This window comes from Lepisosteus oculatus, chromosome 18, assembly GCF_040954835.1.
Source record: "Lepisosteus oculatus isolate fLepOcu1 chromosome 18, fLepOcu1.hap2, whole genome shotgun sequence".
Lineage (NCBI taxonomy): Eukaryota > Metazoa > Chordata > Actinopteri > Semionotiformes > Lepisosteidae > Lepisosteus > Lepisosteus oculatus.
The window spans coordinates 23303343-23316892 of NC_090713.1; the positions used below are offsets into that span (position 1 = coordinate 23303343).

The 13550-nt window shown below is 61.8% G+C and overlaps 1 protein-coding gene across 2 annotated transcripts; it reads right to left on the minus strand.

Moving 5' to 3' along the window:
- Positions 1-35: 35 nt before the first annotated feature.
- Positions 36-11080, minus strand: ehd1a (EH-domain containing 1a). Of its 2 annotated transcripts, XM_069180611.1 has the most exons (5): positions 10339-11078; positions 7503-7600; positions 3476-3888; positions 3218-3382; positions 36-2666 (listed from the first exon to the last, which is right to left on the minus strand). In XM_069180611.1, exons 1-5 carry the CDS (start codon positions 10740-10742, stop codon positions 2139-2141), a joined length of 1608 nt encoding a protein of 535 aa, XP_069036712.1. In that variant the 5' UTR covers positions 10743-11078; the 3' UTR covers positions 36-2138. The 2 variants fall into 2 exon arrangements, with proteins under 2 accessions (XP_069036712.1, XP_069036711.1); XM_069180610.1 differs by having other exon boundaries at positions 3218-3888; positions 10339-11080.
- Positions 11081-13550: the final 2470 nt, after the last annotated feature.

The following is a 13550-nucleotide window of genomic DNA, read 5'->3' on the forward strand; positions in this document are numbered from 1 at the left end:
CACAGCCAGCTATAAGAAATCACAGCCACACAGGGTCACAGGGTGTAGTGGTTTAATTCCAAAATTAAATAGAAACAGGAAGAGGAGACAGGAAGGTAGATCCCTCGCCCGCTCGACAGAGCGACGAGGACGAGTGTCTTTCACAGTGGCAGCATCAGGACTGCTGACCTGCCCCCCTGAAACCCAGGCTCTGCCCCCCGAGCCGGATCCTTCTGGAAATTCCCGGTAACCATTCACCTCGGACTTCTGGGCCTTGAGCAGCAGCCCCCAGCAGAGCCTGGGTTTGAGGCAGGACCGGTCTCTCTCTCACACACGCGCCGCAGAGCGAGTCACAGCCAGACTCTCTCCGATCACCGGCGCGCCGAAGGAAGCAGCAGGAAGATGAGGAGACGGAGCTACAGAGCCTGGAGAAGCAGCGTTATGGAGGCACTTTTCACAGCAGGAGCAGTGCGGCGCCACACCCCAGCGCTCAGGGAGGGCTCGCACCGCAGGCACTTGGAGCAGGAGAGCTGTGCCCAGCTCCCCGCGGGCTGGAGCAGGGACTGCAAACGGACTGCACGCCCACCACCCCGGGCATCCCTTTAGCGCTTGTGTATCTTTGGAAAATAGGACGTCAACAGCAGCCCTGTCCGGTCACTGACTGGAGGGTCAGTGTGTCTAGAACAGGGCTGCCCAGTCCGGTGCTGGAGGGTCAGTGTGTCCAGAACAGGGCTGGTCGGTCCAGGTCCTGGAGGGACGGTGTGTCTAGAACAGGGCTGTCCAGTCCAGGTCCTGGAGGGTCGGTGTGTCTAGAACAGGGCTGTCCAGTCCAGGTCCTGGAGGGTCAGTGTGTCTAGAACAGGGCTGTCCAGTCCAGGTCCTGGAGGGACGGTGTGTCTAGAACAGGGCTGTCCAGTCGGTCCTGGAGGGACGGTGTGTCTAGAACAGGGCTGTCCAGTCCAGGTCCTGGAGGGACGGTGTGTCTAGAACAGGGCTGTCCAGTCCAGGTCCTGGAGGGTCCGTGTGTCTAGAACAGGGCTGTCCAGTCCAGTCCTGGAGGGTCAGTGTGTCTAGAACAGGGCTGTCCAGTCCAGTCCTGGAGGGTCAGTGTGTCTAGAACAGGGCTGTCCAGTCCAGTCCTGGGGGGACGGTGTGTCTAGAACAGGGCTGTCCAGTCCAGGTCCTGGGGGGACGGTGTGTCTAGAACAGGGCTGTCCAGTCCAGTCCTGGGGGGACGGTGTGTCTAGAACAGGGCTGTCCAGTCGGTCCTGGAGGGACGGTGTGTCTAGAACAGGGCTGTCCAGTCCAGGTCCTGGAGGGACGGTGTGTCTAGAACAGGGCTGTCCAGTCCAGGTCCTGGAGGGACAGTGTGTCTAGAACAGGGCTGTCCAGTCGGTCCTGGAGGGACGGTGTGTCTAGAACAGGGCTGTCCAGTCCAGGTCCTGGAGGGACGGTGTGTCTAGAACAGGGCTGTCCAGTCCAGGTCCTGGAGGGTCCGTGTGTCTAGAACAGGGCTTTCCAGTCCAGTCCTGGGGGGACGGTGTGTCTAGAACAGGACTGTCCAGTCCAGTCCTGGGGGGACGGTGTGTCTAGACCCTCTGACCCCTGGGGCAAGTCAGCCCTCTCGTTCACGTGTGTGGGGAGGGGGGGGGGGGGTATTTTCGAATGGGCAAAATCGGGACGGGTGTTGAGAACACCCCCAGTCCCGGGCGCTGCGCCCCGAGGTTGGGACCGGGAGCAGGACCGGCACTGGGTCCCGGTTCTCTGCGGCGCTGGAGTGACGTGGAAAGACGGACAGATCTGAGCGCTTCCAGACAGGCGATTAAAATGATTGCAAGAGAGAGGGAGGGGGAAAATCAGAAGGCGGAAAATTCTCGCAGCGCGGACAGGCGAGCCCAGAGCTGTACAAGTTAGCAAGTGTTGACACCTCGTGTTGGCGTCTCTTCTAGAGGATTAACATCGCGGCGGTTTTACGTAGGTTTGGTTTACAATGATGCCCCCCTGGGCGCCTGGGCCCGGGTGCGAGACTGCGGCCGAAGCGCCGAGCGGACCCCAAGCTCACCCTGCAGATTTGTTCTGAGCGACCGAGGTCTCGCCCCGCCTCACACACACACACACGCACGCACCCCCCGCACCCCAGCCCCCGACGCCCCCCTCACTCACTGCGCGGTGCCGCGCTTGGAGGGCGGCACCAGGTGGGGGGGCAGATCGGCGGGCAGCTCGTGCCCCTCCAGCTTCACCTTGATCAGGTGGTTGGCGAGGGCGAACTCCTCGTCGTCCAGGAAACCGTCCTTGTCCACGTCGGCCAGCTTCCAGATCTTGCCCAGGACGGTGTTGGGCAGCTTGGACTTCACCATCTCCCTCTTGGCGCTGGCGCCCGACACCTTGCCGTTGACGGGCGACAGCGTGTAGAAGATCTCGTCGTAGTTGGGCTTGTCGCGCCCCACCACCCACTCGATCTCGTCGATGCCCTCGCCCGCGCCCTCGCCGTAGCCGTGCCCGAACGGCCCGTTCATGGTGCCCTCGAAGGCGCCGCCCTTGACCGCCTGGCTGGGCATGGCCGCCTCCTCCTGCCGCACCAGGGTCATCAGCCGGGCGATGTCGTTGGCCAGCATGTCCTCCACCGCCTCCATCAGCTTGGGCTTCAGGGACTGGAACTTGCTGAAGTCCTGGGTAGCCAGGAGCTCCTGTACAGAGAGAGGAGGAGGAGTCACGGCCTTACGGGGCGAGAGGGGGGAGGGGCCACGGCCTTATGGGGCGAGAGGAGGAGGGGTCACGGCCTTAGGGGGCGAGAGGGGGAGGGGCCACGGCCATACAGGCCGAGAGGGGGGAGGGGCCACGGCCTTACGGGGCGAGGGGAGGAGGAGTCACGGCCATACGGGGCGAGAGGGGGGAGGGGCCACGGCCTTACGGGGCGAGAGGGGGGGAGGGGCCACGGCCATACGGGGCGAGAGGGGGGGAGGGGCCACGGCCATACGGGGCGAGAGGGGGGGAGGGGCCACGGCCATAGGGGGCGAGAGGGGGGAGGGGCCACGGCCTTACGGGGCGAGGAGTGGGGGAGAGGGGGTCACTGCCACACAGCGAGCACCAGGCCAGGAGGGGAGGGGTTAACACTGCAGACTGCCGGGGGACAGAGGAGAAAAGACGCTGGTGAACAAGACTGTGATCCTCCCTGGGAGCCGGAGGACTGAGGGGCCGGACTGGAAGGGCATCGCAGGGGGGTGGGGGGGGGCAGTACCTGCATCTTCTTGAGGTTGGGGAAGTCGCCCGGGGAGATCTGGTGCTCCTTCTCGATCTTCAGGTAGATCTCGCCCAGGTTGGCGATCAGATCCTTCTTCTTGTTATCCTTCCCGAACACGTTGGGCATCTCTTTCTTCAGGGAGCTGATGATGTAGGCGTGGACCTGGGGGGGAGAGAGAGAGAGGGGGGGGGTCAGGCAGGCCGGGACGACTCCGGCCAGCGGACGCAGCCGCGCCGCCCGACGGCGGGCCGTTACCTTGGCGAGCCGCGCGCGCTTGATGAGGTCGTTGAGCTTGCGCAGCGCGGCGTTGCGCGGCAGGCCCTGGATGTCCCGGAACAAGTCCTGCTCCTCGGCCTCGAACAGCTTGCGGTTGTCGGGCACCAGCAGGGGCTGCGCCCAGAAGGAGCCGATGTAGACGCGCACCACCTCCGGCGTGTTGACGATCTTGCCCAGCGACCACATGAGGGCGCCGTACACCCGCATCAGCTGCTGCGTCTCGATCTGGTCGGCCTTGTTCAGCACCACCCGCATCTTGTCCTCGTGGTTCTTGAGGGCGCGGATGACCTCCGAGAACTCGTCCGAGATGTCCAGCTTGTGGGCGTCGAACAGCAGGATGATGCGGTCGACCCGCTCGGCGAACCACTCCAGCACGGCGGCGAAGTCGTAGCCTGGGGGGACGGAGACGGGGGTGAGCGCGGCCCGAGAGAGCAGACACCGCGGCTCGTGGGGGTCTGACGTCTCCATCTGAGAGGGGCAGGGGGGGGGCGGGCAAAGGCAGCTGCCCCCTGTGGGGCAGAAGGAGAAACACGGAGCAGAGTTTCTAGGGAAGAGAAGCTCTGAGCTCGCAGAGCGCGAGAGAGAGGAGGGAGAGGAGGGACAGAGGCCGGCACTGATTAACAGAGAGCGAGCGAGCACACAGACAGTACTGCTCTGTTATCAACGGCACCAGTTCCTCTTGACCGCTCTCCACGAGTGACGAGCTCAGCAGATCGGAACGCCAACTCAGCAGGGCGCCCCGCGTGACCCCGAACCGGCAGCGTGGGCTTCCTGGAACCTGCTGGGGGCGCCCGCAGCGCGACACCGTCTCCTGCGAGTCGCCAAACAGGTCACACGCAAGGAAAAATCCAGTTTATCCTGCTCGAGGAAACCGAAACCTAAACACAGCCTTTCCTCTGCCTCCTCGGAAAGCTCTGGAGGAGCTCGCCACACTCCGAACAGGAAGAATCCCGGAGAGAGCAGAGCCCAGCCCGGCTTCGGAGACACCGGCACATTAATAACTCCGCTCCCAGTCCAGCCAGTCCAGTCCGTCAGCGGAGTCTGATTTAATCCCAGTTAATAACTAATCCAGCTCCCAGTCCAGTCTAGCCTGCAGTGTCTCAGACTGCTCTGTCAGTGTCAGTGGAGTCTGATTATAATCCCAGTTAATAACTAATCCAGCTCCCAGTCCAGCCAGTCCAGTCTAGCCTGCAGTGTCTCAGACTGCTCTGTCAGTGTCAGTGGAGTCTGATTATAATCCCAGTTAATAACTAATCCAGCTCCCAGTCCAGTCCAGCCTGCAGTGTCTCAGACTGCTCTGTCAGTGGGAATCTGCTCTAATAACCTGCCAAAGTTAGCACTAATCGAGCTCATGGGAAGTAAAGTCCAACAAGTTCTTTGTCTTATCGGGAGAATTGCTCCCAGATCTCATAAAACATCCGATAACGAGATAAACATCCCCAAGAGGCCAAACTCCAGGGGCAGAGATCCGAGCTGCAGCTCAGCGGCACTCCGAGTCCCAGGTTCATAAAACCGCTGAGCGTGAACTTCCAAACACTGCGGCGCCTGCTCGACTCAGCCCCTCCTGGACTGGACCGGACCGGACCGAACCGTCCTCGGCCCGGTCCTGTCCAGCCCTCTGACCTTCAGCACGCCGGTCCACCCCAGGGCACGTCCTGGACAGAGGAGGAGGAGGAGGAGGAGGAGGAGGAGGAGGGGTCCCTCCCACACCCTCCGTGGGCAGGCAGCCCCCCCTCTCCTGCAGGAGCCTCCTTACTTCAAGCCAGACGAAGACCAGGCCCCCCAATTCTCCACCCTCCAAGGCACCAGGAACAAGCAGACATGGAGAAGATTTTTCTCTCTTCTTTTTTACAGCATGAAATAAACCTGTTACTTGTTCCTTTACAGCCTACGCATGCTGACGCAGCTCCCCACCTGAACTAGGCAGGAAAGAGCAGAGAGAGAGACAGAGCCAGGCAGCAGGAGGACAGAGAGAGAGAGACAGAGCCAGGCAGCAGGAGGACAGAGAGAGAGAGACAGAGCCAGGCAGCAGGAGGACAGAGAGAGAGAGACAGAGCCAGGCAGCAGGAGGGCAGAGAGAGAGAGACAGAGCCAGGCAGCAGGAGGGCAGAGAGAGAGAGACAGAGCCAGGCAGCAGCAGGACACACACACACACCATGGGGAAGGACTAAAGGACTGAAGAAATTCAACGCCTCTCTCCCTGTTGCTCGCACTTCCCCTGCTGCGGTGAGCTGGATTGCGGATCTGGGGTTTCTCCGAAAACCACGCTGGCTTCAGCGGGCACTCGCCCGCCGCAACAGGACGCCAGCGCGTAACCACGGTGCGCCACCTGCAGTCGTACCCCAGCTCCGCCGCGGTGATCCGCTCCGCAGTGTGATCCACTCCAGGCTTTCCAAGGTGGCTGCAGAGCCTGGAGCGGAGCAGACTGCGGAGCGGATCGGGACCCCAGGTCAGCGAGGCGCTGGCGAGTACGGGGACAGCATGACCCCCGAGTGACCCCTGCCGCAGCCTTCCTCTGGCAGATAAACAGTGACCTCACTGCTCCCAGCGCCGAGCACAGACAAGGACAGGCTGGGCCAGAGCCAGGGCCAGAGCCAGGGCCGGCGCCACTGGGGCTCCATCATCCCTGACAGTCCGAGGGCAGCACAGCACCCCCATACACCCCGAGACCCTGCACCCCCACCGGCGCTCAGTCCGCACCCCCAGACACAGCAGCTCGCACCTCCATCACACACGAGGAGCTGACAGCACACCGCAGTGTGAGAGACACAGCGCACACAGGGGCGACACACCGCAGTGTGAGAGACACAGCGCACACAGGGGCGACACACCGCAGTGTGAGAGACACAGCGCACACAGGGGCGACACACCGCAGTGTGAGAGACACAGCGCACACAGGGGCGACACACCGCAGTGTGAGAGACACAGCGCACACAGGGGCGACACACCGCAGTGTGAGAGACACAGCGCACACAGGGGCGACACACCGCAGTGTGAGAGACACAGCGCACACAGGGGCGACACACCGCAGTGTGAGAGACACAGCGCACACAGGGGCGACACACCGCAGTGTGAGAGACACAGCGCACACAGGGGCGACACACCGCAGTGTGAGAGACACAGCGCACACAGGGGCGACACACCGCAGTGTGAGAGACACAGCGCACACAGGGGCGACACACCGCAGTGTGAGAGACACAGCGCACACAGGGGCGACACACCGCAGTGTGAGAGACACAGCGCACACAGGGGCGACACACCGCAGTGTGAGAGACACAGCGCACACAGGGGCGACACACCGCAGTGTGAGAGACACAGCGCACACAGGGGCGACACACCGCAGTGTGAGAGACACAGCGCACACAGGGGCGACACACCGCAGTGTGAGAGACACAGCGCACACAGGGGCGACACACAGCAGTGTGAGAGACACAGCGCACACAGGGGCGACACACAGCAGTGTGAGAGACACAGCACACACAGCGCTGCCTGTCCCCCTGTCTCTCTGCTGGAGCAGCTGTTTCCTGCTCCGCTGCCCTGCGCTTCGTCAGAGGTTATCTCCCTGCGCCACTCAGCACCCCCACACAGGCGGGCAGGAAGAGAAACCCCCCCACACACACACACACAGCCCCCTCCGCAGCCAGCGCAGGAAGACACACACACACACAGCTGCCCCTGTCACTTGTAGGAGCTGGGAGCCCCGCACACGGGAGAGCAGACACCGACCCCACAGGGCCCCACTCAGACGCTCGCGCGGGTCCGCTCAAGCCCAGCGGTCAGTCCCCACCGTCCACAGCGGCCGGACTGCTGGGAGAAGCGAGACTTTGGGGTCTCGGACAGAGAGGCGACCCGAGAACGCCTGCCCAGCCGGATTTCGACAGAGTGAGGAGACGCGCACGGGCCGGGCCCCGCGGGGGAGCGCCGTTCACTCTGCGCCGAGGGTGGTGGGAGCGTGGAACAGGGCAGGCCTGAGCAGGGCGGGAGGCACACAGACGGGCAGACCGACCTCGGCTGATGCGCTGCTTCTCTCCTGACAGGATGCCCGGCGTGTCGATGATGCTGATGCTCTCCAGCACAGGGTTGGGCATCTGGGCGCACATGAACCTGGGGCAGAGGAGAGAGGGGCGGTTAGCGCAGAGCAGGGCAGGACGTGCACGCACACACGCGCGCACACACGCGCACACACAGCGGAGAGGAAATGAAACAGCAGTGTTTTGAAAGACTGAGCTGTGTTTCGCTCGCGGTCTGACGGAGGAACAGGGCCTGGAAGCTGACCTCACCGGTGACCCCGACCCCCCCGGCCGCCACACAAACCACTCGCCCCCCCCTTCTCAAACTTCCCCAAACTGCTGCCCGGCGAGCCCCGTCCCAGGCCTGCTGAGCGCCCCTGGGGGAGACCGCACGCTCGCTCCGCAGACTCCGGGGAAATGACCAGCCTGATCCGCTCCTGGCTTTACCAGCGGACCTGAACACCGCCCCGCCCCCGCCGGGCCAGGACCCCGACCGCGACCCCCGCGATCCGCATTCCCACAGCCCGCGGTATCCCAGCGTCCTCCAGCCGGCGCTCCGGGCCGCTCCGAAGCCGCTCCCCTCCCCCGCGGCCCGGCTGTCCTTCATGCCTCTCTCCTCCCGGAGCGCTGAGCCACTCTTTCCAGGCGCGGAGCAGGTGGGTTTTCCAGAGAGAGAGAGAGAAAGCCCGGCTTGTCTTTCCACTCCCCTCCCCCGGCAGCTGTCAGGGAGGGAGGGGGGGAGGGAGACGGCGCGGAGAGGCACAGGCAGAGAGGACCCGAGCCCAGCCCAGCCCAGCCCAGCCCGGCGCCCGGACCGAGGCTCCACGGGTCTCGCTAGTCTGAAACAGGCTGCTGCTGTCTTACTGGTCTGCTGCCCCTGAACACACCAGATAGCACCCTGAGCGTGTCGGGGGTCGGCTGCCCCTGAACACACCGGCCAGCACCCTGAGCGTGTCGGGGGTCGGCTGCCCCTGAACACACCGGCCAGCACCCTGAGTGTGTCGGGGGTCGGCTGCCCCTGAACACACCAGACAGCACCCTGAGCGTGTCGGGGGCCTGCTGCCCCTGAACACACCAGACAGCACCCTGAGTGTGTTGGGGGCCTGCTGCCCCTGAACACACTGGCCAGCACCCTGAGCGTGTCGGGGGTCTGCTGCCCCTGAACACACCAGACAGCACCCTGAGTGTGTCGGGGGTCGGCTGCCCCTGAACACACCAGACAGCACCCTGAGTGTGTCGGGGGTCGGCTGCCCCTGAACACACAGACAGGGAGTCAGCTGCACAGCATGAAGAATTAAAGTCAGTCGGGAGACAGCGTGTCAGGAAAGAGCAGAATTCACGGGCTCCTGACCCGGGTCACGGGTCTCACAGCACCGCGAAAGACCAGAGGCCACTTCGACAAGACCAGGCCCGACTCCCGCTGCACAGCAGCCTGATCCGCTCCGGGTTTTACCAGCGCCGAGCGCCCCACCGGGCAGCCAGGGGACCCCACCCCACACACAGCAGAGGAATCCAATCCCTCCGAACAGCCGAGAGACGGACCGAGAGCCTGGCTCCTCCAGCAGCAGGCTCTCCTGCCCAGAGAGGGAGGAGCTCTCGGACCCCGAGGCGCTGGGCGGGTCGGCCCTCTTGCTCAAGACACCAGCAAAACCCTGAACCACAAGAGGAGGCTGATTTGAGTTAATAAACCCAGTCCAGTCAGTCCAGCCTGCAGTGTCTCAGACTGCTCTGTCCGTGAGTCTGATTATAAACCCAGTTAATAGCTAATCCAGCTCACAGTACAGTCAGATGTAAATGAGATTCTGATTATAATCTACTTTAGTAACTAATCCAGCTCCCAGTCCAGCCAGTCCAGTCCAGCCTGCAGTGTGTCAGACTGCTCTGTCAGTGTCAGTGGAGTCTGATGAAGAACTAATTCAGCTCCCAGTCCAATCCAGCCTGCAGTGTCTCAGACTGCTCTGTCAGTGAGTCGGATTATAATCCCAGTGAAGAACTAATCCAGCTCCCAGTCCAGTCCAGCCTGCAGTGTGTCATACTGCTCTGTCAGTGTCAGTGAGTCTGAGTATAATCCCAGTGAAGAACTAATCCAGCTCCCAGTCCAGCCAGTCCAGTCCAGCCTGCAGTGTGTCAGACTGCTCTGTCAGTGTCAGTGGAGTCTGATGAAGAACTAATCCAGCTCCCAGTCCAGTCCAGCCTGCAGTGTCTCAGACTGCTCTATCAGTGTCAGTGGAGTCTGAGTATAATCCCAGTGAAGAACTAATCCAGCTCCCAGTCCAGCCAGTCCAGTCCAGCCTGCAGTGTCAGTGAGTCTGTTTTCGCAGGAGAAACCCGACACACACCGCCGGGAGGTTAAGGGGCAGCAGGAGCCCTGTGGTGCTGCTGCTCAGGGTGCAGAAACTCGCATTCCGCCCGCGCGGCACGTTTCCTTTTATAGACCCGGGGCAGCGGAGCGGCTGTCGGCTGGGGGCAGGAGCGCAGCCCTATGCGCCCCGACCCCCGAGAGCTGCCCACTCGCGACCGAGGAACAGGATGCCCGTGGGTCCCGGGAGAGGGTGGGGGATCACGGGCTTTCCAGGAAACACGAGAGGGATCCCCGCTCCGGGGCTGGGTGCGGAGGGCAGAAGGTGACAGAGGACAGATGCCCGTGTCGATAAGACTGTTGTAAAAACACGCGAGGCGTGGGAGAGTCACGTCCCGGGGCCGGCTTTCGCTCTGACCCGAAACGCGTTGAAAGTCGGGCAAAGAAACCAAGACAACCACCCACCCCACCCCGCGCCCCGGCTGGAAGAGCCCGGCTCCCACGGACACGCGTGGGCAGAGCGGTCGCCTCACCGGTTGAGGAAGGCGTTGCCGAAGGCGTTGAGCTTGCGGAAGGGCTTCTTGGGGTCCACGACCAGCGCGTTGCCCGGCACCACGCCCTCCTGCTCCCCGTACATGACGGCGATGAAGGAGTCGGTGGTGGGCTCGGGGCCGATGCGCATGCCGGGGAAGTCCTGCTCCATCAGGTGGCGGATGAAGGTGGTCTTGCCGGTGGAGTACTGGCCCACCAGCAGCACCATGGGCTTGTTGTCGAAGTCGGCGTCCTCCAGCGCCGGCGAGTGGAAGTCGTGGAAGCGGTACGCGTCCTCGAGCGGCAGCAGCTTGTTCCGGTACAGGCGCCGCAGCCCGTCCGACACCGTCTGGAACAGCTCCGGGTCCTTCTTGCGCCGCCCGTCCTTGCTCGCCCAGCTGAACATCCTGGCGGCTGCCGGCGGCGGGGCAGGAGCGGGGGGGGGTGCGGGCCGACTGGCGGCGGAGCCTGTGCTGGGGGGCCGGCGGGTGGGGGTCTGGCCTCGCCGCCCGGCGCTCTGGGGGAGTCGGGGTCCCTCCCTGTCGGCGACCCGGGTTCAGAAACGAGGACCACCGCTGGCGCCGGGGTCCTGTCGCAGCGGGGAAGCTGTTCTGTTTCGGGCCTGAGGCCGGATCAGGGTCCGATACACAGCGAGTCCGTCCGTCCGCCCGTCTCTCCTCCGACACGGCCGCCGCTCGTGAGCTGGCTCTCCCGGTCTCGAGCAGCTGGAGCGTGCCCCCCTCCGCCCCCCGGCACGTGACCCCCGGGTCTGGCCGCCTGATTGGTGCGACGTCAGCGGCCGCCATCTTGGGTAGGGCGCGCATACGCGCACACGCACACACACACCTAACACACGGGTACGCGCACACAGTTACGTAAGGATCCACAGCGCCCGGCGGTGGCGTAGATCTGTAAACCCACGGTCCCGTCGGACCTCAGCTTGCGCCAGAGGCCGTGGGGCTCGTGAGAAATCCCGGGGCTTTACTGCTGACGCACGCAGAGTTGGTGCGGAGCGGGATTTCAGGTCTTTCTCAAGTGAAACATTTTGCAACTGGTAACTGAAAGTAAAACAGTCTGCCTGTCTTATCGGCCGCCCGCTCCGCCCGTGAGCCCAGCGGGAGCCGGTCCTGGAGAGGAAGGAGACAGGTGTCGGGTCATCACGCACGGAAGAGGGGACCCAGCGCCCTCAGGTCGCGGCCCCGCGGGGACACCGCTCCCACCCGAACCACCGCGGGCTGGACTGGGAGCTGGTGTAGTTATCAACTGGGATTATAATCCCACTCACAGTAACACACTGCAGGCTGGACTGGACTGGGAGCTGGAGTAGTTATAAACTGGGATTATATTATATGGCCAGCAGCCATATCACCCTGCAACTCACAACTGGCAACCCACTGAAGCTCAGCAGGTGTGAGCCTGGTCAGTACCTGGATGGGAGACTCCTGGGAAAAACTGAGGCTGCTGCTGGAAGAGGTGTTAGTGGGGCCAGCAGGTAGTGACGGGGACACTATACTGTAAACAGGCGCCGTCCTTCGGATGAGATGTAAAACCGAGGTCCTGACTCTCTGTGGTCATTAAAAATCCCAGGGTGTTTCTCAAAAAGAGTAGAGGTGTACCCCGGCGTCCTGGCCAAATTTCCCATCGGCCTTTATCAATCATGGCCTCCTAATAATCCCCCTCTATGAATTGGCAACATTACTCTGCTCTCCTCCCCACTGAGAGCTGATGTGTGGTGAGCGTTCTGGCGCACTATGGCTGCCGTCGCATCATCCAGGTGGGGCTGCACATTGGTGGTGGTGGAGGGGAGACCCCATTACCTGTAAAGCGCTTTGAGTGGAGTGTCCAGAAAAGCGCTATATAATCCCACTCACGGTAACACACTGCAGGCTGGACTGGACTGGGAGCTGGAGTAGTTATTAACTGGGATTATAATCAGACTCCACTGACAGACTGGACTGCACTGGCTGGACTGGGAGCCAGATGGGTTGACAGTGGGACGGAGAGAATAATGAAGGAGTGAAAGTGAAAGCAGGAGCAGAGGAGGAGGGGAAGTTCCGGAGGGAGATATCCGGGAATCCCCCATGCCTGGGTCTCTTCCAGGAAGGAGATTGGCATCCCAGTGGGAATACCCCAGGACAGAGACCTGCATTCCCAGTCCCTGGGAAATTCCCACCAGTTGGAGCTCGCTGGTCATTAGTTTCAGGATTGCTCACAGTGAGAAGCGAGCTGTGTCCCAGGCAGAGCGACAATATCAATATCGAGATTCCTGAATCAGGAGCGCCACCGCGTGGCCAGGCCCTGCAATCACACCCCCCTCAGGACGACTGTGCAGTCAGACTGAGCGCAGGATCTGGGGAGTACTGTACTTCTGTGTTAAAGTGGCCCTGCTGCCTTTGGTTCAATTCCTGGGGTGCTGTCTGTGTGGGTTTCCTCATACAGTCCAAACACATGCTGGGAGGTCTAATTGGCTTTTGGAAAATTGGCCCTGGTGTGAGTGTGTGGTGATGTGATGGACTAGTGTCCTGTTCAGAGTGTGTGTGTGTGTCCTGTCCAGGGTGTGTGAGTGCGTGTGTGTCCTGTGATGGACTGGTGTCCTGTCCAGGGTGTGTGAGTGCGTGTGTGTCCTGTGATGGACTGGTGTCCTGTCCAGGGTGTGTGAGTGCGTGTGTGTCCTGTGATGGACTGGTGTCCTGTCGAGGGTGTGTGTGTTTGTGTGTGTCCTGTGATAGACTGGTGTCCTGTCCAGGGTGTGTGTGTTTGTGTGTGTCCTGTGATGGACTGGTGTCCAGCGAATTGAAATAAATATAACAATAAAGATTCTATCCTATTCAAGACACCTGGGGAGCAGTTTCTGTGTAGGCACTCAGAAGCTCAGGAGACAGAGTGAAAAGTGCAGAATTTAACTGAGATCTTGTCTTAGAATTGTATAGCACACTACTAACGTCTTGCTTAGAATATTGTGTACGACTGTGATCAACATGTTATAGAAAAAAAAACATTTCTGAGTCAGTCCAGAGAACAGGAATCAGACCCATTCCGGGGCTGAAGGGAATGAACACTGACAGGCTGGAGGAACTGAGTCTCTTTAGTCTGGAGGGAGTGTCCCACACTGACAGGCTGGAGGAACTGAGTCTCTTTAGTCTGGAGGGAGTGTCCCACACTGACAGGCTGGAGGAACTGAGTCTCTTTAGTCTGGAGGGAGTGTCCCACACTG